At 41.5% G+C, this 27,321-nt stretch overlaps 2 protein-coding genes across 5 annotated transcripts; one reads left to right on the top strand and one right to left on the bottom strand.

Annotated features, from left to right (window-relative positions):
* On the bottom strand, window positions 1-15,709 carry LOC310894440 (uncharacterized protein). 4 transcript variants are annotated; one of them, XR_014579907.1, is made up of 6 exons: window positions 15,432-15,561; window positions 12,763-13,069; window positions 11,498-11,598; window positions 10,774-10,902; window positions 4,905-5,063; window positions 1-4,817 (listed from the first exon to the last, which is right to left on the bottom strand). XR_014579907.1 is itself a non-coding variant. In XM_083824520.1 (6 exons), exons 1-4 carry the CDS (start codon window positions 13,848-13,850, stop codon window positions 10,857-10,859), a joined length of 495 nt encoding a protein of 164 aa, XP_083680646.1. In that variant the 5' UTR covers window positions 13,851-13,948; the 3' UTR covers window positions 1-4,817; window positions 4,905-5,063; window positions 10,774-10,856. The 4 variants fall into 4 exon arrangements, 1 of the variants encoding a protein (XP_083680646.1); XM_083824520.1 differs by lacking the exon at window positions 15,432-15,561 and adding an exon at window positions 13,810-13,948; XR_014579906.1 differs by lacking the exons at window positions 12,763-13,069; window positions 15,432-15,561 and adding an exon at window positions 15,570-15,709.
* On the top strand, window positions 15,556-27,321 carry IL6 (interleukin 6). The gene is made up of 4 exons (XM_083824519.1): window positions 15,556-15,822; window positions 15,923-16,036; window positions 16,211-16,357; window positions 18,625-27,321. Exons 1-4 carry the CDS (start codon window positions 15,571-15,573, stop codon window positions 18,814-18,816), a joined length of 705 nt encoding a protein of 234 aa, XP_083680645.1. The 5' UTR covers window positions 15,556-15,570; the 3' UTR covers window positions 18,817-27,321.

The following is a 27,321-nucleotide window of genomic DNA, read 5'->3' as shown; positions in this document are numbered from 1 at the left end:
CACGATCTCATGGGTGATCATTTATTTCACTGCTTCCTTTGGGGTGCAACTGGGCAACAACGACAACAAAATCATAGCCGTCAGGTCCTTTCAATCTGTGGCCAAACTATCATCTGGTACCAACCCAAAGCACTTGTGAAAGCAAGTACATCTAGAAATTAGTTTCCTGAGGAAAACAGGGCCATGCACACCAGCCACTAATGCACTGTTCTTACCAAAGTACGTGTGTAGAAAACACAACTCTGAACATGTGGCAAATCTCTTCTTCTCTTGAAGCAATGTTGGCTTCTCTCAACAGTGAATGCACATCGGGAACACAATTGCCACCCGCAGTAATCAGCTCAGCATGGTAGATGTGCTTGAGGTCCCTGAGAGCCCTCCACCATGCAGCCCATGTGAGTCTGGTGATGCTGCTAATGGCAACTCCTGATATAGTGATTGGAAGAAAGCAGCCCCTGGCCATGTGGGGTCAATTCCAAGCTGATTCCCAGGCTGCCACCACACACACAGAGTTCTGCCCACACACCCTGCTCTCTTCCTCTCCAAGGAGGAGAGTGCCCCAGCCATGATCCTTACTCACCTGAGGTGGCACAATGCTTTGCAAGACAATAGCAGAGTTGAGCCCAGCGGGCTGGGAGTGAAGGACAGCCAGTCCACCTAGGAAAGATGGATCAGATAGGGAAGAAAGGTCTTCGGGATGCAAAGGAGGATATAGACCCGAGACCACTGGCAACTGAGTGTTCTGAAAGCTGAAAGGAGATATTGGAAGGGGAAGTAGCAAGGATGTATTTAAGAGAATACGTTCAGGAGAGGATGCAAAGCAAATTTTAAGCTGTTCAGAGGAGTATCAACCCCATTAAATGGCGAAAGAAAGACAGCATATCCTGACAGAAAATGTGTGCAAGGTAAAGACATTACCAGAGACATTTGCTGCTGCTTGAGGCTGTTGCTACACTGTGCTGGCCATAGTGGAAGTAGGAAACAAGTGTGTGAGGAGGGGTGGAAGAAAGCATCAAAGAATTGCTCTTCTGTACTAGCACAGACACTTGGTTTTTCGCTTGGCCCCTTTTGCAACGTTCGGCTGCCAAGCTAGCATACTTCTCCGTTGCTGTGTCAAGCAGTTCAACCAGAAGTGCCTGATGCCTTCCCCAGAATGACGTCTTTCTTCAGGGTATTAGTAATTGCACTGGGGTTTTGAGCCACCGCTGGAGAGATGCCAGCCCATACACTACTGTCTGCCTGTGGGCTACGAACACAGGGCATTTCCAAAAGGTTCAAAGATTTTTTTTTTCTGGCGGAGGTTTTTGTTTCAGTTTTCAGACGTGTATCCTTGCCCATGGCTGTGCTGTGAAAAATATGGCTATGCAGAAAAATACTGTTTTAAAAATGATGCTTTCCTGCACATCAAATTGAAGCTCAGTAAAACATAAGCCTGGACTTCAAATGTATTTCTGTGTCAACAGGAGGTCTACTGGAGCAGCAGCCAAATTGTCTGTCTTTATTTCAGTGGAACGACACTGAAAGAAAACTGAGTTGCAAATGATTAAGGGATCTTTCTTGCTACTCTCAGGAATTAATGGACCTGAAGGATCAAGTGCCTCTCCCCCGGAGAGATGGTCCTCCCAGCTGAACAGCAGTCTCACTGGGTGAGGAGTTACAAATTGTTCTTGCTGACTCTGCCCAGGCAAGTGCCCCATCTTTTACAAGCTCTGTCATTCCATGATTCAAAAGTGAAAGTCAGGTCCACTTCGCTTCCCCATTTCATTTCGCCTTTTAAATTGCTAAGAAGAGACTTTGACACTGAAACTGAAAAATAAATGGAATTTGTGGATCTTTCTAGCAAAACTCTACTTCCCCATGCCTCCTTTTTCTTCATCTCCTCTTGAATACTCTTTTGACTTTTTCCTTCCTCCCCACCTTTTCCCCCCACTCTTTTCTCTATACCCATTCTACCTCATCTATAGTCTTCTTCATTGAAAAATGATAGATTTTTTCCAACCCTCAGCACTTCCTTTTGTTCATTATTTTGGTCATTCTCAGTTCTCCTGCAAAAAAATACTGAATCTTGTGAAAAATAAATTGAGGAAAAAAGTGATAAAGACAATCAATAAGTAATTTGCTAGGTTCCTCTGTTTCAAAAAATGCAGGGAAAGCATCATTTCTGCTACTAAACTGAGACCCAAATATAAAAAGAGATGGCTAAACATTTTCTGCCTTGTCTTTGTGTGTCTTCCCTGTAAGGCACAAAACCAGGTAAAAACAGCCTTGTCCCCAGGTCTCTTTCCTGCCTACCACCAACATGCACAATAAACGTGTCATAAAGTTCTGCCTTAACAGCAGTTTGGGTTTTGAGAGGTTTTCCTTTCTTTGTTTCTGCCTGTCATTAACATGCTGTGAAGGGTGTCTGGGAATGTCCTCATTTTAATGGGACATGGGGTCTTCGGGGTGGAAGGCACCTCTGGAGGTCATCTGGGCCACCCCCTGCTTAACCAGCCAGTTCAAACCTGGGCCAAGTTGCTCAGAGTCTCATCCACTCAAGCTTTGTGCTTCTCCAGTGCTGTCGATTTGATGGCAATCTGGGCACCTCTTCCAGCATCTGACCAACCTCACTGCAAAAAGCATTTTTCTGCTTAGGAAATTTGTCTCATGGTTAGGAAGCACTTTCTTGTTTGAAACTCACATTTCTGTTCACAGTTAGCTTACTGCCATGTGTTCATTGCTATCCCATCTGATATTTGCACTGCTGATAGGCAGATAGGCAGCAGTCTTCATCCCTTCTGTGGCTTTGTTTTGCCAGCCTAAACACAGCATCCACTTCCCAGCTCCTCTCCAGCTCAAAGCTCTCCATCCCTCTGACCACTTCGGGCAGCTCTGGGCACCCTCATGGGCACCAGCCTATCTTTGCTTAAGCATGAGCAAAATTTAAATGAAATCTCACAAACATCTGGGAATAAGGGCACTATGCTTTGCTCTTTTCTGTTGGATATACCTCACCAGACCATGCTGAGATCATATCAGCAGCACATCCACTTATATACAAGGGTCCTTCCCTTCCAGAGTTATTTCCATCCAATGCCTTCGCTGCCATCACAGCACATAACTCATTAATTCCTTCCTCTCCATGAACTTATTTAACACTCAGCAGTGCTCTCTCCCTTTTAGCCAGCTCTGTCCACACCCAGGAAGTAAATGAAGAATACTTATTAACAGGGCTATGCTGCCACATACCAATCCCTTCAAAATTCATAGGCACACTTGCTGCACAATAATCCAGGAGTTTTCTAGAAAATAAATAAATAAATAAATAAATGCCAGATTCACTGTATCTTGAATTCAAAGTAGAAAAATTATGACAAACCTGTGATCCAAAATGTCCTGCATGCATAATCATCCTAAAAGTGTGCAAAAAGAGCCTACCTGAGCAATAGTCAGCAGTATGTTCACAGCTAACTTCCATTGACATCCTCTCTGCAAATCACATCGGAGCACCCAGAATTACCCATGCCCTGTCCAACATTTGCATGTTGGATGAGAAACTGAGAAAAGTGCTGTTTGCATGCACAGTGGGGCTGGGACTCCCTAGCACAGAAAGAGGTGGCTGTGAGTCTGTCAGCAGATGAACTCCTCTCTTTGTGTGCTGGAGGCTATAGCTCTGCCCCATGCCGCAGTAGCATTGGCAGAAGTTGCACATGCCCACACACCCTTACTCCAGCTCTCAGCCTGCCCAGGGGTACCAACTCCCCCACACCAGCACTTTAAGTTTGTCTGGTTTTGTTGGGCATAGCTCAGTTCTGGAATTACTGGCTGGGAAGACAGTGAGGAGCAGAGGTGGAATCACGGATGAGGAGTTAGCTACCAATAGGCAAGATTTCTATTCCCTTCCAAATCTCTTTGTTGAGAGATTTATGTTTATGCCAGCTGTATTATCTTTTCCAATCAGCATTCCCAGCAAAACAGTTACCAGCACTGCTATTAGAGCACCCGTAGCTAAAATGGTTTCGCAATGTGGGGAAAATCAACAAGATGGACTTTGTTGGCCTCTTCCCAATCTTTTTGAACTCAGTGGCAAAAATCCCTTGGTACAAGAGGTGCTGGTATGACAAAATCTGTTCTCCTATAATCTTTGAGAATCTATGCATAGAAATAGATTCTAAAGCCATTTTTAACTTGATACTCCATATTGAATCAGTTTCATTCCGTAAGTTCAAACATTATTATGAATAAAATCCCTGAACCTCTGCTCAAAACATACGATAAATGTCCTATCATGTCAAGTGGAAATTCTGAAATTTCACCCCAGTAATTTGAAGCAAACCCAATTCTTTCATCTGCTCAATCCCTTACTAAACAATCATGTAAAAAAAAAGAAAAAAAAAAAAAGACACGAGAAAACTGCCAACAACAGTAATCCTAACCTTCTGTTGCAGCCCAAGGATAAGACCACCAAGCTTAAAAGTCAAATTGTGTGGGCACTACTGTTAATTAGGAGAAATGGTACCTACATGGTATTAGTTGTTAAAGAAAAAAAGAGATATTTTTCAACACTGTAAACTAACTGTAATGAATAAAATGCACAAGACTGGAAAGTTAGAAATCAGCAGAGAGAAATGACACAAACCATGAGAATGTGACTGGTTATTTGTAATAGGATAATACTACATTACTTACCTAAAACCAACTGTTTTCTTTGCCTAAGCATGATCTTTTATGTCAGGGTATCGCATGTCTTTTTCTCCTGGTGCTTACACTCTTGGAAGGATTTCATTCATTTCCAGGAAACACTTAACATATTCCTCCTATGTTGCATAAAATTCTGCCTGAAAAAAAAAAAGAAGTATATACATCTGCCAGCTCAGCGTATGCTGAGAAATGTGCATTGAAAGTAAAGGTTTCAGACAATATACCTTAAAAAGAAATTTGTTGTAGCAGAACCCTGGTCCTGTGGACATCTTCATATGCTTCACTGCTGTGTAGGCATAGCGTTACCACCAGTGACAGCAAGACTATTCAGAAACATGGTCCAGGCACCTACTATTTGAAGATCTTCCACATCTAAGACAATACTGTGAAAGAAGCCAGAGAAATGGAAACGTGAAGAGAATCACATCTCAAGACAGCATTCAAAAAGTGACCCTGTGGTGAATAATATTTAAGAATAACTCCAGACCATGTGAAGTGCCCAAGACCATTGTGTGGCTCCCTTCAGAGCCAAGACTAAAATTTCTGTTAGAGATGCATCCCTGTACAAGAGTTTCTCCACTAGAAAATGGAGTGTGATTATAGTTAGTCAGTACCACAGCAGAGACAGAATCAGATTCCTCCCTGCTCTGGGTCTGGAAAACAACCTGTTCAGTTTTTGGCAGCTTTGCTGTGGATTATCTGGATGGAGCTTGAACCCCAGAGTGATGGGAATGCCCCAAGATGGCCAACCAGCTCCAGTTCCCCCCCTCCTCCCAAGGAGTGCTTTTGTCACTTCCAGTATAGCTGACATATGGTGTAGCTGATATTATACTATAGTATAATATATTTAGTGCCTATGGTATAGATACAGATAGTGGAAATGAAGAAATTAGTCTTCTTTTCTGCATCAGGAAGAAAAGATCTATGCCACTGAGGACAATACTCAAGATGATGAAGCTGTGGTTCAGAAAGACAGTCATTGTGGCTTGTCAGTTATCTACTTTGTGGAAGTATATCGTGGTGACTGCGCCCTAACGATGGCAGTCCCTGGCCCCAGGGCACGTCTGTTTGAGGTGTAACATCACCAACACTGCTACCAGGCTCCAGGGCAAGGGACACCATGAGCTGATGTTTCCCTGTAATGATCGTTTACATGTCAGGTGATATACGGTAAGATTCTAATCTGACATCTCTTCAAATGTGCCCAGTTTTAGCAGAAAAACATTCTAGACATTCATTTCTAATTCAATTTCTGAGCAAACTGAGAAATCTGGGTAACTATCACAGATTTCCTGCAATCTAGAAACACCAGGAGCCATCCCTGTTTTTTTTTAGAGCATTTAGAGCGAAAAAATAATATTTTCTATTTTGTGTAAATTACTTCTGATTTACTAAAGTTATTCCAGATCCCCAAAAAAGAAGAAAATAAGGGCGATGCAAAATTTTCACTGGTATTTCATTTCTTCTGCAAGGCTGCGCAGTAGCCTTGATTTACTGTAGTGTAACATAAGTATTCTTTTCGTGTGACCTTTTTCTTCCTTACTTGAGAATGGCAATTTAGAAGGATTTAGAGGCGTGTTCCCATTGTATAATTTGTGATGTTTCACGGTTACTCTCTTCTTGTTACTCCAGGCTTGTCAAGATTATTAGTGCTTAAGGGGCTAATTCAAAGGAGGAACTGGCAGAACAGGCAGAGTGACTTCGTCCCCTGGCAATGAACTGAGTGTCAATGGCAAACAAGGGATTGTCAATGGCAAACAAGGGATTTTAAGCAGATGTCATCTAATGTTTGGGACCGGTATTTTCTCCTTTTCTTATACCATCTGACTGGTTTTCTTCCTTGCAAAAGCTCAGCAAGTTATATATGTTTCTTACCTTGCTAGCCTTTGATCTAACGGTACTACTTTAAGAAAAGTTTTCTCAAATCATGATGAGACGGACTAAGGCTAAAGTGAGAGTGAACAAATTGTACAGAAGGTAGCAGGGAAGGTAGAATTCATTTTCCGCATTTTCCATTCATCTGTCTTTCCTTTTACATACAAGACAGTGCCAGGTTCATAATGAAATCAATAGGAATGTTGACGTTAAGTTCAGTGTAAACAAAATCCACCCTTTTACAGTAATTTTACCATACACTGAGAAAATTTTAAAAGCAACTTTCCTTCTGTGTGACATTGATTTTTCACTTTTGATAAGCAGTTATTTTCCTTAGCCCCTGTGGCTGCTTCTCTAAAACAATACACAAAATTTGCTCAATACATACATCATAAGAAAACTATGAAACATGAAACAAAAAGGAATTCTAGGGAAGTTAAAGGACTCTCCTCCTCCTACATTTCTTATCATTGTAAGAAGCCAGAAAATAACTTTGTTTTGCTGACTTTTGGCAGACTTTTGGTTCTGCAGAGGATCTTGGTAGACCAAAGAGCAGTGAAGGTTGTAGCTATGCCATCTGCCCACACACCAAAGCCCATTTCAAAAGCTGTGATTTCTAGAGGTTAGGATCTCATGAAATTTGTAGTCCAAAGGATCTTGCAACCTATTCAAACTGCTTAGTATAAAAAAAATTTCAGGTGTGGGCTTACCTATTCAGATGGCAAAACACACACTGACAATTGTCTAAGACTGCACAAATCTTGAGCCTGACTTTCTTTTCTCTTTCATGGGCATCAGGCAAGAGGAGTCCTTTCAAAACCAGTGGAGTTATGACAGCATAAAACACGTGCAGTGGCTTTCTGTGAGCAGTGGATAGGTCTGGCTAAAAAGACCATTTAGGAAATAACAAATATGTCCAAAATATAATGTGAAAGCTGAAAGCACAAGGAGTCAAAAGTCCTCATGAATTGAGATTGAATTTAGCTATGAGATTTTTTTTGTTATGAAAAGTATTGAACACTTCAATTTCTTAAAACCTGCTATATTTTTTAATCTGGTTTCAAGAGTATGTGCTGCTTTGGAGAAGTGAGAACTAAATGCTATTTTGGGATGAGGTAAAATGTTCTTCATGTTTGTCATGAAGACAGGATTTTTTATTTGCAGTTTTTATTTTTATTTATTTATTTTTGCAGTCCTAGGAATCGGGCATCACCACACTGACACAAGTGTTTGGGCAGCCATGCAGAGAGTCAGATCATAGAATAGATCCCACTGAAACCTGTTTTTATTACATTCCTTTGCCAGGCCGGTTTCCAACCAGATCCTCCCCCCTGCTGCTCAAATGTTAATACCAACACACATGGGAGGTGGTGAGAAAAAATGACTTGTGGCAGAAGTCACACTGTGGCCTGGCAGTGCCACTCCTTTGGGTAGTGGCTTTCCCATGCTGATATTAACTTACAACAGCTATGGAACTACATGCAAAGTGTCAGGCAGAAACCAGCAGATTTCACTGGACGGGTATGTGGCACCTGGGCTGACTGGGAAACATGGATAGCACATAGCTGAGAAGTGCAACACTCACCAAGGAGTATCTTCTATATGACTATTTAAAATTCCTTTAAAAGAAAATTAGCTGAAAATTAAATGTTAAAAGGTAGCAATTTTATAATACTTGTTAAATATGGAAGCTTGCACCAGAAATTTTGCTTAGACTGTTATAAACACATAATAAATATACCATGAAATGCAACACAGAAGTTTATTTTACCAATTTTTTAAAAGCACCTGTAATTTTGAACTAAGTCCTTGCTCTTTGTTCCTGTTTGCTAATGTTTGTTGTATTTATGGGGAATAAAGAGAATGCACTTCATTTTCAGTCATGTTTTAAAAGCCTAAGCACTTCATCCTGACAAGTCCAGGCAAGCAGCATCAGAAAAATGTAGACCATAGAAACCCCAAGACCTGAGCCTTTATAAATAACAATGAAGATGAGAGCCACAGGAGTGACGTAATGCTGCAGAGCTAAGGTACAAAGACAACTAGGGAGATACCCACTGCGTTCCCTCTCCACACCAAAATTGCCACTGTCATACACCATTTCAGGCATAGGGGAGAGTTAGGGTTTTTCGGACTCCAGTGGTTCATCTAGACTGCTTCTGTTTTTTTTAGTGCTTTTTTTTTTTTTTTTCCTTTTGGTTTCACATGTATTTTTAAAACCAGCAGGGGAATCGCTGCATTCAGGACGAGTGATACCAGGGGACTTTACACCAAGCAGCACCTGACTGGGGCAGACAGAGCCGTGGTGTTCCCCTGCAAGGGGCTAAGTGAGAGACGGTCAAAAAACCATGAGGAGCTCTTGCACCAGCCCAAAAGAAACAACAGGGAGAGGAGCTTTTTCCTCTCAGGAAAGCAGATCTCTCTCCCAGGCAGCCAACACTCAACTTATCCTGGGTTTGGGTGTACAGACCAGTTCTTCCTCCCAAAACGCAACCTATGGAGGAAGCAGAGATGATACTGTGGGTCCTCAACCCTGCCCAGGCTTACTCAACAACTCTGAGGTCACAAGATTTCTTGGGAATCACTTTCTATTTCTGCCCAAGGGCCACATTTCTTGTGTTATATACTGTGGCAAACATCGCCTGAAATACAGGCCAGCCCACCAAGGCAGCACATTGATTCCTGACCTTTTATATCTGATGAAAAATAGTTCACTTTAAGAGGACAGAATGGAAAATATCTTGGCCAGGATTACTTTTAGGAGTTGGGGAACTTTCCTGTAAAGTAGCAAATCTGAGTTCCCAATCCCTTTGGATAGGAAAGAGATGTGATTCAACATCTCCCATATTCCAATTAAGCCATCTAAACTAAAACCACTTGGTCATCTAATTGGCCACCTAGTGGAAAAATCTAGTTGGACCTAGACCACTCGAACCCTCTGATGATTGGATCAAAGTCTTTATAGCCAGCTTGGCCCCCCAGGATACTTTGCTTCAATAATAGCAGTATGGGAAGAGTGAAGATTACGGATCCAGCACAACATATTAATCCTTGCTGTTATAGTGTTTTGACGTGCAATTACAAAGGGCTCCCACTATAGTAAGTAGGTCCCCTTTAGCAAATTCAGTATTGTTCAGTAGAACAATAAAGGGCTTTCTTAAAACCTTCACAGAAAGACAGAAGTTACTTAAGGCAGTATCTGAGCAATGACGTTAAGGTTTCTTGACAAGACTGTAAGGCCAAATATATGACCATAGTGGCAAACTCCTCAGCAGTTCCCTTATGTCACTACAGGATCCTTGAGCTCCAAAAGCCTTTGTATAACTGCACATCTGTTGTAGCAGGTGCACAGTGTGTCTTGTTTTTCCAGTTATTCATCTTCTAAGAAAAATTTCCAATACATATAACTTACTATTGAAATGTTATCTCCCAAAGGGAATGCACTAAATTCTTGCACCTAATTCTGGCAGTGGAGTTATGATACATTTATCAGCGGTCCAGTAAAGCATTACTACCACTTTGTAGCATAATTTAAAAATAGCCCTCTAGGTGGACAGTCTGTATGACTCATTACACTCAGATGAGATATAAAAATGACACCTACTTCCACTTCAGACATCTTTCCATATTCTAGCTCTGATGTAGAAGTAAAGCTCTCTCAAGCCTGAGAAGTAGTATCTCCTGAATAATTTTGCATACAATTATAGAAATAACCACTATTCAACTTCAGTTGTCAGTTGAAAAAGAACCTGCTGCTATCCAGGAGAAAAACACAAGAGGATCATTGAACGACTTGGGTTAGGTAATTTACAACATTGCAGAAAAACAGTCATGAGGAAAAACAGAATGAAGATGCATGGCTAGAGGTCAGACTGGGTGAGAGAACAGTCTGATAAGGAGATCATTGTCACAAAAAAAATAGACTTGAATGTAGGTAAATACTTAGATCTACAAGGGTCTCATTAAGCAACATATCAAATTTTTATGAAAGACTGAAAGAGATCCTATGCTTACGGAACTGAACTAGACTTGGCACGCACTCACAAGTGTGATTGTTTTATAGGTAAACATTGACACCCCTTTGTTTTCCTTTCGCATTGAGCAAGCTGTGCGGAAGAACTTACCTTTTGAATGTTTTGTAAAACACAATCTATATCTAACATACTATGTTAAAAATGATAAACAGCAAAAATAACAAATAGTTACAACATTCAGTACCTTTGATATACTCAGACTGCTCACTGTGTTCTCTTTTCAGCTTCATCATCTTCCCTGATGACTGAAAAACCTTCCTCTTCTCTTTAGTCATACGTCTTCGAATTTTCATCTTTCATACTTAGAAGAGAGCTCAAAAGGAAACAAGAAGTTCTTTAAACACAAGCAGAATTTACAGTCAATTTACTTTCAAAAGCAGACAGAGACTTTCTATTGAAGCACAGTCCATCAATAATAATTTAAAACACAAAACTCATAATAAATACGGGATCTTTATCAAAACAACATATTCACAATAGTGGGCAATGGTCACGAAGAAGCCAAATACAGTTAGTGTGCAGGTACTGAGCTTGTGAAAGACAAAATATGGGAGAATTTGTAACTTGACCAGTTCTCTGCTCTGGTGCCTCATGCAGCCATATGAAAAGGTGTGCAGCACCACGACGGAGGCAAAGCGAGAGCTACCTTCCTCCCAGGAGGAAGGTTTATGGAATCACTTACTGATGCCATTTATCAGTGCAGCCACAGCAGCAAAGTACTAGTGGAGTAAGCCTAGGGTCACTGACAAATGCTACCTTAATCCCATTCCAGAGTTAAAATGGCTGCTTAAAACCGCTTTGAATCATAAAGGTGTACAAATGGGTATCTGCCTGCAATCATTATGATTTGGCAGGGACGTGTATTTAAAGTGACCTGTGATATTTGGATATTCCCCAAGAACAGTTACCTCAAGGGCCTCTTTAGCTTGGGACCACATACCAGCCAGCCTGGAGGTTGACTAGAGAAGACCGTGGCACGATTTCTCTTCTCAAGACTGAGCAGATAAAGCTGAAAATTAGAACATAAATTAAAGCTAAGAATTTTTCCTCTAAACCTCTAATTTAGCCTAAGGCATGGAAATTCATGGTATTTGCATATGATATGCTCAAGGAGAAAATTTGAGTCTATTACTACATATCCTAGTCTTGTTTAAAAATGATGCAAGCCTGCCTTTAGGGAAGAAAAATGAGCAATCCCCAGAGCTTTTCACAAAAAAATCCCCAACATCTCTGTGGTTCCCTGCTGGCAAACAACCAACAGAGAACCAAAGAAAATTTCAATGCAGCAAAAGCAAAGGTTGTTCCTGTGTGCCAGTGCTCTTTGGTGTCATGTGTAGATTCTCAGAGTAATGTTTAGTTATGAGAAACATGAACGCAGGATATTAATGTCCTGCTCAACCTGTTCTTTTCAAGTAGAGCACGGGGCAGTTTGGTTTCATTTTCTCCTATTCAACCTCTTGGTGAAGCCGGTAGTGACTTTTTATTTGTAAACACGGGGCCAAAAAAATCTCTTTTCTAAAGCCTCAGATTTTTGATGTAGGCTCTTGAAGATGATATCACTAATGTATCACAGAAACTGTGGAGAAGAGACATGGAAGAACTTACCGACCCTTTAATTTCAGCAAATGCTCAATACAAAAATACTTAAAAAGAAAGGAGCGAAAAAATGGGTGAGGTGTTTGTATGTTGATGGACAACAGAAAACCCATCTCTTACAGAGCTATAGGAACTCAAGATCCCTCGTTAATAGTTTTGAGGGTACCCTCTGAAAGCATGCCAGGGAAACTGGACATCGGCTTTACACCTCACTCACAAAATCTAGAAGTAATTTGTTTAGTCATTGTTATGATTCCACTTAAAAGGTCTACCAGCAGTTGACACTTTCTTCCATACATGAACCAACACTTTTAGAGCAGAGCATTGTGGTTTTAGTTGTATTCCCTCTCTTATTGCAAACAGTATAGTGTAAAGAAATGACCTCTGAATAAGCATTAGTGGTTTGCATTTTGACTGTAGAATATTAGAGATTATTAAAAAGAAGAAAAAAATGTCAAACCTAACACAAATAAACTGGAGTGGACCATGCCACAACCCTAGTAATTTTCTTACTTTATTACTTTATTCAAAGATTTAATTTTTCCATGCAGAAAGGCCACATATCCACTTGACTCACAGCACTGAGCAAGCAAGGTCTCCTGCTGCTGGCAGTAGCACTGCATTTTGCCTCAGCCTGTGGTGGGGCTCTGTGCAGACGTGTCTCATGGCCAACAGAGGAGGGGTGACAAGCTCTGACGATGACAGCTCTGCAGTCTGTTGAGTTCTTCACTGGCAGGAGCATTTCTCCTGATGGTGACACCCATCTCACTGGAAAACAGCCTCCTGTTTGCAAATCTCCCAGGTTATCAGGGGCAAAAATCGCGTGGGCTTGCTTGCACTCAGAGCAATTCTCCGGATCAAGTCTCTGAGTTGGCATATTAATGCTAGAAAAAGAGAGTTCAACAAATGGCATTATCCCGGATTGTTTCCCTGGCTATAAATTCACCCTTGACTGTAGGAGTAATTTTCACGTGTAAAGTCTGAGAGGATAATTTTTTTTTTTTTACAGCATTCATGATTGGCCTCTTTGCTCCCACAGAAATTTACAATAGTAATGCCCATCACCCAGACAAAAGAAAAAGTTGGATAAACGCCGACAGTTTCTGATAACCCACTTTAAGAAGGTTTTGCACATCGGGATACAGCCATCTGTTTTCTGCTACAGCGTCTAGTAGCAGAAGCATTTTAATGGCATTGTGTAAATTTAAGTTCCTCCTTCTCTTGAATGCTATGCTTTCTGCAGGATTGTCAAGTACTGAGTTTGTAAGGCATTAATTAACAACTTCCATGGGAGCATGTAAGGATACTCTGTACTTCTGAAAAGTCACACTGACACTCAAATACAAAGACAAAACAAAACAAAACAAAACAAAAATCAGTAAGAGGCAATAAAGACAGAAAGCTTAGAAGCTTTAAGATGATAAACAACAATTGGAATTTGCTTGTACTTCACTCTGAAGATATAACTAGATGCATTGGCAAGAGTAAACCCATATAACAGTGAACAGCACAAAAAGGCCTTTTGGACACTGCTAGGGAATGGACATGATACAAGGAAAAAAGGACAACATCAAATAAAATCACAAAATTAAAACTTACAGAACTACAAACAAGACTAACTCACAGAATGCCTGCTGAAAATACAATATTAAGCAAATGTAGCATTCCATCAAGTTCAGGTGATTTTAGGAATAGTCGGCATTTTCAGTTCAGCTAGGTAAAGGGCAACAAAAGGAAAATTGATCTGTCTGCAGGGAACAGGTCATGAGCTGTCTGGAACTGGAAGGAAATACTTCTCCTGGATGTGCGTCGATGTGCTATCACGAATGGAAAGGAGTCTCCATTCCTGCTGTATCTGCCCCTGATGAACAAGAAGGCAAACACCAGGCTTGTCCGGAGCACTGAGCTGATCTGGTCTGCTTGTTTCTGGCCTTGGGCGCCTTGCAAACAAATCCTTGATTCAAGTCACATAGACTGTTAGTTGCAGGTCTTATTATTTTATCCTATTATTATTTCTGTTATTCTAATATTATCCTATTATTGCTATGGCTCCTCTCTGCTGAGCACCAGGCACAGACTGATTGCTGCTACTGAAGATCACTCTGTTATACTTGCATTTCAGCACTGTCATCTCCCCCGGGCAAAATTACTACAGCTGCCTTTCCACTCAAAAAAACAAACAAACAAACAAACAGTATTCACATTCTTTCTTGAGGTTGTCTATCGAGGTTGTTCTGAAAAAAAAAATAATATATATACATATATATATATGTTCTGGCAGTGTCTGCTTTTGTTAAAAAGGAGAGTCCACATGACGACACCTAAGTACAGTCACTGTGTCATCCTTTCTCCTATGCCCCATGTTACGTCCTCCTCACTCCAGAACCAGAATCGGGTCTTTCTCTGCTTCTGTCCACCCGAGATAGAGGTACAGATTTCACAAAAACAAGCCCGTTTTGCCAAAATCATTCGAGACATGCCAGCAGTTAGCCTACAGCATGCCTGGAGCAGTCGGTCTCAGCCCGTGCCCCACGCGATGGAGCTGGACGGACTCACGTGCCCCGGGTGAAGGCTCTCCCTGCGAAATGTTAAAATTCCCACCGCCCCTCCCAGGCAGGTGGAAGGATAAGGCTGCAGATAACAGGTAACTGCGTGGCATTTCCTGCGGTCCTTGCCCTGTGCTGGCTGCAGGAGCTGACCTTCCACCAGCTGTGCATGGGAAATACACGGGCGATGGGATGCACGTCCTCCCGTGCCTGTGACCACGTACAGCTTGGGCGTGTGCACCTAACCAAGTGCGTTTAGTCCCGTATTTGTACACAGTAAGAGCACGGGAAGCGCGGGTGTAAATCACAAACCACTAGAAGGCTGCGGCTCTGATGCTGGACACCCGACGGGCGTCCGTGCCTGCGTGCAGGCTGACTTTTGGCAGCCGGCCGGCTCGGGGCTGACAGCGAGGGGGACGCGGGGACCCCGCCCGGCCCCGGGGGGCTCCGGGGGGCTCCGGCCCCGGCTGCAGCCCCTGTCCCGGCCCGGCGGGGCCAGGTGAGCCGGCGGCTGCGGCGGCTGCGGCGGGAGCCCGGCCCTCAAGGAGTTACCGGTTGGGAAAATGACTTCATGTTTTCTGCCCGGCTCCTCTCGGCTCGCCCCCCACGGCCCCGTTTCACAATCCCGCCGCGCTCAGACGGGGCGAGCGCTGTGTCAAGCCCGGCGCACGCCACAGCGCACACCCCCGTGTTCTCTCACCCCGGATTTTCCCGGGCCGTGAATAATCTCGAAGCCCCCTCGATAAATACACGTTCAGGGATGCCCGGAGCTCACTCAACCCGCCAGCCTCTCCTCCTCCTCCGAAGACGGGCCGGAGCCGAAGAAGAAGAGCCTCACCATGAGCTTTCCCGACGGCTGCCGGGCGGCGAGGCGCCGGGGGCCGCCCTCCCTCCGCTCCGCCGCCGCCCTGCTGCTGCTGCTGCCGCTGCTGCCGCCGCCCGCCGCCGCCGCGCCGCTGTCCCTGGCCGCGGTCTCCGACTCCTCCGGGGAGGCCGAGCCGGAGGAGGCCGGGGCGAGGCGGGCGGCGCTGCCCGACTGCGAGGCCCTGGCCTGGCTGCTGCACGCCCGGGCGGCCCGGCTGCAGGAGGAGGTGGGTACGGGGCCGCGAGGGGGGTGGTCTTTCCCCCCCCCCCCGGGGGGCTGCTGCCCGCCGCCGAGGTGCGACGCGAGGTGTGGGTGTCTCTCCTCAGATGTGCGAGAAGTTCACCGTCTGCGAGAACAGCATGGAGATGCTGGTCCAGAACAACCTCAACCTCCCCAAGGTGACGGAGGAAGACGGGTGTCTCCTGGCTGGCTTCGACGAGGCAAGGAACCGCTCTCTTTCTCGCCCGAACCCCGGCAGCAGTTTTGGGCCTGCCCCAAAAGCAGCTGAGCCCAAGACTTGTGCCCACTCCCTCCTGCCCACCTGCCCCTACAGACAGCGCTCCGCCGAAGCCACGTCCAAGTTAGAGCTGACCTTCTCACCTTTCTCTTTCCAGGAGAAATGCTTGAAGAAACTCTCCAGTGGGCTTTTCACCTTTCAGACCTACCTTGAATACGTACAGGAAACTTTTACTAGTGAAAGGCAAAAAGTTGAGTCGCTGTGCTATAGCACAAAGCATCTGGCAACGACGATAAGGCAGATGGTGAGTCGTTTTTAAATTTACTCAGACCATCGTTGTGACTTAGAACTGAGGTGTAGTCAGAGAAATAGTAAGCTGTGTGAAGTTGAAGATTTCCCGCTCTTACTTCTCTCAGCAAGAACAGGTGACAACACTTCCTTATGCTTGGATACTTACCCTTATGACTAATTTACAGGTTTTGTTTGTTTTGTTAAAGAAACTACTCTTCTTCCCACTTTCTATTTTCATTTTTGATTTCCAAACCGACAATTACAGGCAGCTTTCTGTTTAAGAACAAATATGCTAATGCTGCCTGGCTGAGATTTCTCAGGAAATTCTTTCCTAATTGCAGTTCAGTCCTAACCTCCTAATGTTGCAAGCTACCAAGAAATACGATAACTTATCTTAAAACCCACATGAATAATAGTAAATACAGTTTTAAAATATTATGACTCTTTGAAACTCTCCAAAACAAACTTTTCAGGTGAGCTATGTGGTGTATTCAAATATCACTAGCTTAAAATCAAAGAAAACAGGTAAATTCAGAACAAAACTTAATGACCCAACTAAATTAAAGGTGCTGCCTATTGAAAAGCTTGATTTTGCTCGCAACCATCATGAGGAAAATATATATATATATATTCTTTACAGACAACTAATTATCTTTTGATTTGGTAAACTAAAGGCTATTCATTTCTGACAGCTGTTTTGTGTGTTTTGGAGTGCTTTGAAAGATCACACTTTAAATTCACTTCATTCCTGCAGTTCTTACTCATGTTAATAAACCTTAAGATGAATGCTTCCTTTGTCATCAGTGAAACTTTGTATGAGTAAGAACCACCCAGGTGAGTAAGGATTCCAGAATTAAGAACTGCGGAAGTCTCGGCATTATTTCCTTCAAGGAGCTTTTCAGCATTGAAAAGGCCATTGTTTGTTTCTAATACCTTTCTTAACATATTTATGTTCATCATTCTTTAAGTGAAAGGAAGCTGAACTGCTTTTTTCACACTGTACTTGCTAAGAATAATAGTCCTGTCATAAGACAGCAGCTGACTACTGACTTCAAACTCAATACATTACTTTGTAGAAAGTTTTATAGCTGGGTGAGACTAGCCTTTTCTGAAAATTATACAGGTAGAGGTAGTTAGAACAGGCACAATTAAACATGATGGTCAAATCAAACCCCACATATGTAGGAACTGTTGAGATTTTGAGAAAATCAGGAGCCCTGATCTGCAGGGTGGAAACTTTTCTTTATGGGAAGTCTCTCTGCTGTTTAAGGCAAGGAGAGCAGGTGGAAAGTATCTGTTATTTGTGGTCAAGTCGATCCATTAGCAAGATACCTGTCTGGATATCCAATTTTTTAAAAAAAACATGCAGAAAGGTGTCTGATATACCAGTAACTAAACATGATCAGAATCCACCTCCAAGTAGTCTAGATGGAAAAAATGTTCATTACTTTAATTTCACACACAGAAAAAAAAAAGTTCCAGAAGGAGGTGCATGTGCTTTTGTCACTTGTTAAAGGGTAGGACAGATCTTAAAAACAGGATGAAGAAGATACTTTATTATTAGACTTCTAGAAACTGAACTGAAACTGCTCCATGATTTGGGTAAGTCCCATTTTAAAAAGTCATCCAGCCACACCATGGGACAAGCTCTTCGAAACCACTCGGGTATCCAGTTTCCAGCACTGACTGTTAGAATTAGATATGAAACTTCTCTTACTCGTCTTGTCCTTAGGATCCCACACACCAGTGAAAGTGGTAATGCTTAATCTTCCATGCACCTCAATGCCTGGAAAGTAGGAATTAAGCAGCTAGACAAGTTTGGCGTCTTTTGAAAACCGTTAATCTACTACCAAATGTGAGAGCACTTGAATGTCATCTAATTAACTTATGATTCAGGATACAGCAGCCAGTATGGATTAGGACATATCATGTTCAGCATCTTCCCAGCTAACCACATGGTGAGCGGACACCAGGCAAAGGTGTATTGATCTGTTCAGTGCAGCGCATTCAACTGGAATATGCAAACCAGAACAAATGCTATAGATTAGACAAGAACCTTTGATTCTTCTGGAGACACAGCAGCAGATGCAAACATACCTCAAATCCCACCGCAGAAGTGGAGCTGTAGATACACAGGTTGCAGGGAGGTCTGCCAGCAGCTGCACAGAATGGGTGGATACGCAGATGGTTGAAACATATTCTTATGTATAAACCAATCACTTCTGGCAAGATTGTTTAAACCATTTTAACAAGGGCACCTCAATATTCTGTTTTTCACAGGTGATAAATCCTGATGAAGTGGTCATCCCAGATTCAGCTACCCAGAAATCCCTCCTCACAAAGCTGAAGTCGGATAAGACCTGGATAGAGAAAATCACCACACACCTCATCCTCCGAGACTTTACTTCATTTATGGAGAAAACCGTGAGGGCTGTTCGCTATTTGAAAAACACCAGGAGTTTCAGTGTCTGAATGTTTTAATTCGGGCACAATCCTTTGTTACAAATCTGTCATGTGGCAGATGACAGTGTTGTTCTGTTTTAAGAACCAGAAATAGTAACAATGGTTTGCATTTTTATATATCCTCATTTCCTTCTAGGAACCTATTTATTGTATTTAAAATATTTATTCATTTCTAATGATTTCTATTTATATTTTCAATATTTAGAAATAATTTAAAGAAAGGACCTATTTTATTTCATTTCTAATGGTACTATTCAGAATATCAACTTATTTAATATGTATTTGATACCAAAAGAATTTTTCAGAAGCTAGATTGTTGTACAACTTACGCTTTTAAAATATTTGTGAGATTGCATTTATGACCTATTTATATTTTGTAAACAAATAAAAGCTGATTGAAAAAAAAAACCTGTATAACCTGTTTGGATTTTAATTAAGACTGAGGGACTCTAACATATCTATTTTTAATGCCGGTAATTATTAAAATAACTATTTTCAATAATTTAATTTTTATCAGTATAATTACATCAGATATCTACATAGTACATATATACATACATATACAGCCTAATCAATATAAAAATCTTAAAATGGGATATAAAGTAAATAGAATAGATGTACTGTATGTACTTCACTGTATGTACTGTATTTACATCAGTATGTATTGTAAGTACTTCAGTACTGAACATGATAAAGCATTATTGCTCAAGAAACAAACGGATAATGATACCCCTATATTTAATAGGGAACACTATAAATTTGTAAGTAGATGCTTACAAGTCAGCAATCTGTTTGAAACAAATAAAGTGGTCAGATACTGAATTAACAGGTTTGATATAACCTGATTATCCTCTGATTATACTTACTGCTGTCATTCAAGGGAATTTTCCAAGTTTGACCAAACATCTCTCCCTTTCCCCCAGGATGTAGAAAAAAAAAATCTTAGGATCTTTCCGCAGGTGGGAGAAATCAACATATTATTGCTGAGATGTTAATGACTCTTGGTGACCTAATCCATTTGTCTTTTGTCATTTATATTCCACTAGCATAGAGCGGTCACTGTAACATGAATGCAAATCGTTGAGCACTGCAGAGAAAAAAAATCCTTAGACTGAGTACCAACCACTGAAGTATTCCTTACCTGTTTCATCTCTTTCATGCGGACATACCTCATACACCCAAACGCATAGGAATTTAGCTCACAGCACACATAAAGGACAGAGTCCCTTGAGTTTTGTCCCTACAGTGTGAATGGAAGAACATTAATGACCCTCTCTCTTGAGCAGCACAATGGTGCAGATGAGGAGATGAAAGGCATGCCCTGGAATGTGGATAAGGATGTCAGTAAATTCTCCTCTTCCTCTGAGAGATCTGATCCTCCACGCACGCATTCCACCACTGGGGATGCCAAAACAATGAGCAGTCAGCTCAGAGCCTGCATCTCAGAGGCTCAACACAAAGCAAAGTACAATTGCTTTGCCCAATATGGTAAAACCATATGGCTCAAATTGTGCAACACCTCAGGAAAGAATGAAGAGACCTCAAAGTGGTCATTTTCAAGATGTCTGTGGCAAGCGGGGTTTCCTCGCAACACAGAAGACAGTACTTTAGCTGTCCTGGCACACAGTCAAAAAAAATCTGGTTTGCCCTTTTCAAAGCCTACCTTTGCAGAGCTTTTCTTAGTGAATGCTTGGCTAGAGAGCATTCTGGTGCTTACCATGACAGCTAGGGGAGAGCCACAAAGTTTACCTAAATCACTTTGCCCTTTTCTGAGTAAAATGCAACAATCCGTCTTAAAGCTGCTGGGCTGCTGTCTTGTATACATGTGGCTTTGAGAAGGAAAGAATGTAATTTGCATCTGTTGGTCTAGATGAAACTAAACCAACAGTAAGAATTCTTCAGTAAGTGTCCTTAAAAAAAGGAAGTTCTCTGAGTGAGGTCATGTATGAAGGGTTTACCACCAAGAATCTTCAAAGAGACCTCAATGGGAATCCCAAGTTGAACCCTTCAAGGACTGTCTTACTATATGAGAGCAGAGGGGAAAAGAAAAAAGAAAGGAAGAGAAAAAGAAAACTGGTCTCATCTCTCTCCTAGTACTGGGTGACAGTTAAGAATCGTTATGAGATCATTATTAGTTACTATGTATACCTCAAGTAAACAAACTCACTCTCAGAATGGATTTCCTCCTGGAATTCCAGGAGGCAGCTCAACTGCAGGGTACTGAAATCTTGTGCAACAGACTGATGAGCATCTGCACTTCCTACCAGCACCCTTCAGCTGGTGGCCACCCCATGTCGTCCGTCACTGTAGCAAAGATGTAAACGTTACTACATTTCAGGATGTACAAGGTGAGCAAGTATCACTGCTTGCTAGGAGATGCTGCTGGTGCTTTTGCAGAGGTGCCACCATTTTATCTGCAGCTCCCCCACAGCCACCTGCAGTTCTCAGGGTACTTCCACGCAGCAGCTTGTCAGACAACTAAACACTGCTGAGCATGTTAAGGAGCCTCTCTAACTTATCTTCCCTTTTTTCCCCCAATTTGCTGTACAGAAAGCATTTTACAATGAGCAACAAACACACACGAACATGTATTAGTTGGTAGATCAGTGCAAATACATAAAAACAGATAAGAGTAGAAATGATGAGTCTGAATTTTTACAAATTGATCCCCCAAAATAACTGTGCTACTTTTAGCAACAATGAAATCACAGAGTCATTTAGGTTGGAAAAGACCTTCAAGATCATCAAGTCCAACAATCAACCTGACCTACCAAGTCCTACCACTAAGTCATGTCCCGTAGTGTCACATCCACACACACATCTATTAAACATCCCTGGAGTCTCCAGGGACTCCACTTCCCTGGGCAGCCTACTACGACGCTCTGCTGCCCTTTCTGTGAAGAAACTATTCCTAACATCCAAACTAAACCTCTCCTGGTGCAACTTGAGACCATTTTCTTGTGTCCTAATCATTTGTCACCTGAGAAAAGAATACACCCTTCTTGCTGCAACCTCCCTTCTGTTGCAGAGAGCAATGAGGTCTCCCCTCAGCCTCCTCTTCTCCAAACTAAACAACCCCAATTCCCTCAGTCACTCCTCGGTTGTCCTATATGACCCGTGTGATGGCACTCAAGATGATCTGCACCATAACCTTCTCTGGTAGTGAGGCTGGACTGAAAGGCCTGTAGTTTCCAGGATCCTCTTTCCTGCCCTTACTGCAGACTGGAGTCCCATTCACTAACCTCCAGACAACTGGGACCTCCCCAGTTTGCTAGGACTGCTGGCAAGTTATTGAAAGTGGCTCTTAAAAGAGAGCACCTCGTAACTGACAGCTAATTCACCGATACTGAGCAAGGCAAAAAGAGACCTCCTAATACTTAGCTGTAAGAACTAGGAAACTACCCAGCAAACAAGCCTTATGGCTGATGATGTACAGGACTAGGTTCTCCCCACGGACTGTGAAGCCAGCTAGTCTGCCTCCATGTTTGTCTCGCAGCTCTACTCATTAACATCACCCAGAGATTTTGGAATATACTCAACAGATTACAAATTCCCTTTACCCCAAATTAGTTCTCCTAATGCAGGAAGAGGGTAGAGAAAGTTACATTAAAAGGAATGCATGCACTCCGTAGTATGCAAGAAAAAGCCTGTGGTATTAACAGACAGTATCAGAGGAAGATAAGTAATAACGTTTGTCTTGGTGCTGTGGTCGTGACACTAAAATGCTAGGTAAGAGAGAAAAAAATCATTTGAAAAGACCTAATACTAAGGTAAGTAATCTGTAATGCAGAATTACTTAATTTTTTGACAATGGTGGTCTTATTTTCCTACTTTTTAAACATGTTTTCTTAATAGAAGCCTGATGTGAAATAAACTTAAAAAAAACATATATCAGGCATGATCCACTTCACAGTGGATTAGTTAATTCATGTAAACACGTGAACTCCTTCCAAGACAATTTACTAAGGCAAAATCCTCACTTCAGAGCTTGCCTTCACATCTTCTGTAAAGCTGTGAGAAACAGGTTTTCATGTATACAAGATATTAATTTCCTTTATGGAAACATCTCGAAGCACAAAGAAAAAAAATGAGGCAGACTATAGAACTTCTGGAATAAATTTTGTAGATTTAGCAGAAGCACAGTAGGATGTTTGAACTTTGCAGTCATTTCATTTGCTGCATTACATTCATTTCAATAGTGTTACAACTGTCTGGTTTTCAAAATCCTGAAATATTTGAATGGTGACTATCTTAAAAAAGTAGTTAATTGCAATCGGTGAGGATACACAGCAGTACCATTGCCTGCCAAGTAAGCCAATGCACTGATGTAAACTCTAAATTTTGGCCGAAAGAACAGATTCTTGAAAAAGACTGTCTCCATTTCTAGCACCTTCACTGACTTTATTAATGGCTGGTGGCTAGTGAGGTTAGCACAGATGCTAAGGTTAGAGGTGGAGGAGTATACACCACTAGCAGATTAAATGGAGCAGTATCACTTTTCAGCAGTAATGAGCCATCAGATCGACTTAGCTAGCTTTTGAAACTTCCCCCAGAGTTTCCCACTGTTACTGGTAACTAGTAATTTAATTTAAACAATAAAATAATGTGAAGATAAGTATACAATAGTATACATCACAGTCAGACCCTGAAGTTCTAGAAGTGCTGATAAATATACATATTAGTATAAACCTTATGGTATTTGGTGATAAACTTTCTTTAAACCCTTACTTCTTGAGTTGAATGGTTAGATAACAAATTTCAGATCTCTCAATGAAATCCTTCCTTCCTGAAAAGATGAAAAATAAAACTAACCCTCTTACCCCCAGAAAACGCAGCCTCTGCAGGCTCCAACACTGAAATACCATTTCCTCCCCATGCTCTTAACCAAATTAACTCAATTCTGTAATTTCATCATATTTACCCTAATCTCAGTATACTTTCAAGGCATACTTTGGGGGTCATAGGATAAGACAGTACAGAAATTTTGGAGTCTGAATTCCTATTGAATGACCAGAATCTAAGAAGAATCAGTCTTTCAAGGGATAATCTATATGCAAAATAAATAAATAAAGCATTAATCTTCAAATTCAGAAAATTGAGATTTGATTTGCCCTACCATATTTATTTCTACCAGACAGTGCTTCCCTAACACAATACGGACAACATTTCATTGTTTCAGCTAAATTTTGACTAGTTTCAATAAGAGCAAATGTGTTAGTGATTAGCTGTTCATCTCTTTGAATTTATATATAAATGGATAAAATTCTACATTCTGCAGCATATAAAGAAGGAAAATATGATGTATTTGCAAATTATATTAACAGTTTTATTACCTGAGAGAATCCCTGCTGTTGCATGCACACACACAGACGTAAAATCACCTACGGAAAGTTCAAAGTCCAATCTTCATCTTAAAAAAGAAAAACTGCCTACTATGTCATCACTAGTACATAGCAAGAGTCTTCCTCTCTTCTTCCACTGTTCCTAATAATTTGTGTAGAGATAAAAAAAAAGGGACCACATCTTGACTACACCTGTAGACCCCACATTAGCAACGTTAACAAATACAATGAAGTTCAAAGCTGTTCCTCAAATTCCAAGACCTATAACCCTTACTAATCATACGGCTCAGTGACCTGGGACTGGGCTATAAGAGAAAATGGAATTTGTTAGAAGGGAGACCATTTAAGATGAAGGCAGATGTACAGGCAATCTTCCAGTCGTGCTGAAAAAAGCCTGTTTTCCAGTTGCAGTGTCATGAATTACACCATTTGGGGGGTTTCTATAAGAATAAGACAGATCCTGAGAAACAGCATTAGGATATAACTGGAAATCCAGGTTTATCTCACTTCCCAAGCCAGTAACTGCTCATTGCTTTGTAGTTGCTTGAACTTCTTAAGTTATTGTTGATAGAAATTTGATTTCTTAATCACAAGAAAATATAAGAGTAAATTCTCTTTTCCACTTGGCCGATGTGCATCTCCTCTGCCTTACCCATTCCCTAATCCTGAATTAATAGAAGCATAACCAAGAAACAATGAATGTAACCCACAAACAGTTACTGCGTTGCACCACCATCATGGAAAAATATTTAGAAATTGCAATTAACTAATCAGTTTTAAAAAGTAAATTAGTCATATGACATTAAACCAGGATGTGGTTTACTCCTGTGGTGAGAACAGATGTAATGAGCTTTTATTTCCAAAATTCATCATAAGTACCATCATAATTTAAATTTCAAGTATATAAGGAGATATTTCCAAAAATATCCAGGGTATTTAGCTTGTTTTAGCATTTTTTTTCCTGTTAAAAGCATGTTAGAACGCTGTTTCATTGACAACATGATGCAATAAAAACAAAACTTAAGAAGCACTTTGTCATCTACAGCCATTCTGAGACATCTGTACACAGAAAAGCAGCACATTTTACACGTTGCCAACATGTGGGACTGTTGCTACAAAATCATGATAATTGCTTTGGTTTGCAGTGTTTACATGTTTGAAAACTATAGGTTTAAGTTACTTTGACTTTTGCTGATGACTTATGGAAACTAAGCATGTACTCTTTGTTTTGTAACTGCGATGAGATACAGTACAACGACCTTACGCTGGCTGTGTCTACACCAGCAACTTGTAGAACTACATACTTGTTCCACATTTCCTATCAGCTTCGTTGTTACCTCAACTGACCAGTCCTTGAAAAGCTTTTGGAGCAAAAAGGTAGGTTCCTTTGTAGATTAACTTACTATGAACAGATCTGTAAACCAAACATTTTGTTTACTCTCCCCTGTTCAGTGGCTACACTACAAGGCACAAAACATCTTTTCACACCCTGCTACCAGGAGATCCCGCGTCCACACAAGACCAAGAAACCCACCAAACTCACAAGACTCCCCCAGTACGACAGGGCTCTGCTTCTCCTTGGTTACATACACACCTTTTTCTCAATTCACGTGATTTTCACTTCTAAAAACCTTGTCTGCATTTCACACTCCTTTACCCTCTTGATCAATCTCATCTTTATTTTTCCAGACCCTGACTTTTTTTTTTTTAAATCTAATATCTTTATCCCCCTTTACATTTGCAATGGCCATGCCCGAGGACAGTTCTTCAGAGACGGAGCCTGCCCATTTCTTCAGTCCTGGCTTAAGGACAATTCCTCCTTCACACATACTCTCCTCAGACACCCATCTGGCCATTGGCTGGTGCCGCTCTTGCAGAAGGAGGCCAAGGAGGTGGACCAGGACCTTCCGACATGCAGAAATGTTGACTTCCTCATGTCAAAGGACCGTGGACATGGTACTGCAGGTCACTTGAGATGGACAACAGGCCATTCTTCTCACACTAAAATCCTTGAGATTTGGCAAAAAAAGAAATCCCAAAGATTTGGTAAGCAGCATAGCGAACTACAGTCCATGGCAACCTCTGATCTTCCTAAGACCAGTCCAGGTGGAAACGTTCCCCTCAGCCTCTTGCACAATTATTTGCACAACACACCCCAGCAACAGCTTCCCATGTAGGGCACTACACTAAGACTACGGCAACCACAGGCATGCTCCACGTCCACTTCACAGGCACGAGGCATGCGGCTGTGCCATTCCTACGTCCAGGTAAGAGCTGATAAAGATACCTCAGAGCAGGTACGTTCTGCACGGCACACAGGAAAGCACAAATGATTTTATTTCACACTTCTCAGAGCATGGGGAAAGCATAAACTTTAGTTAAGCTGTGGAAGTCACAGTCTGATTTTCAGAAAACTACATGCTCTGACTTCATTCAGAGTTCATGCATGGTCTCAAAGGACCGCATCACAAATCCCATTTCTAAAAAGAATCCATACTGGGCTACAGAAGCCACTAATTCACGTGACAGAAATCTGCTGAGTGGGAAAGCCCCTGTTTGTTTCTAAGTGTCTCCCATCCCACGGTAAAACAAAAACTTTTGGGGAGTCTGACAAACAGGAAATGTATTTGAGTCCTTCCACTTTAATCCAGAGGCCTGCCCTCTTCCTCCTAGCAACACACAAACACCCTTGACAAAACTGGTGTATTTGCTGACGTTATTTTAAGAGAATTAAGATTCTTTATAGTAATCTGTTCAAAATACAACTTCAAAGAACAAGGATCTGTTCCTACAAGCACGTCTGAATTTTGTGAAAATGACAGTAACTATCAAATAAATTCAACGTATTGCTACCAAAGACTCCCTTCATTTTTAAGGCTTTGAGAGAAAAACTTCTCTGATCCTGTTTTTGTTACTTTATAATTAGTTACCAAGACCTATGGTTAATGGCTATTCAATTCTTTTCAAGATAAAAATGAGTTTTTAAGGAGTTCCAATTACTTTTTATTTAGAGAGAGAAACACTGACTGCATTAATCGAACAAATTTGTACTATATATCAGCATTCAATTTAACTTGACTTGAACATACTACGAAGGACAATTTATTCCTGAAATTCAAAGGCCAAAGGTTGTATGTTAATGACTTTCCTGAACCACATTTGATTTTTTTTT

This window comes from Anser anser (assembly GCF_964211835.1).
Source record: "Anser anser genome assembly, chromosome: 2".
Taxonomy (NCBI): Eukaryota; Metazoa; Chordata; class Aves; order Anseriformes; family Anatidae; genus Anser; species Anser anser.
This window is presented reverse-complemented; position numbering and strand designations above follow the sequence as displayed.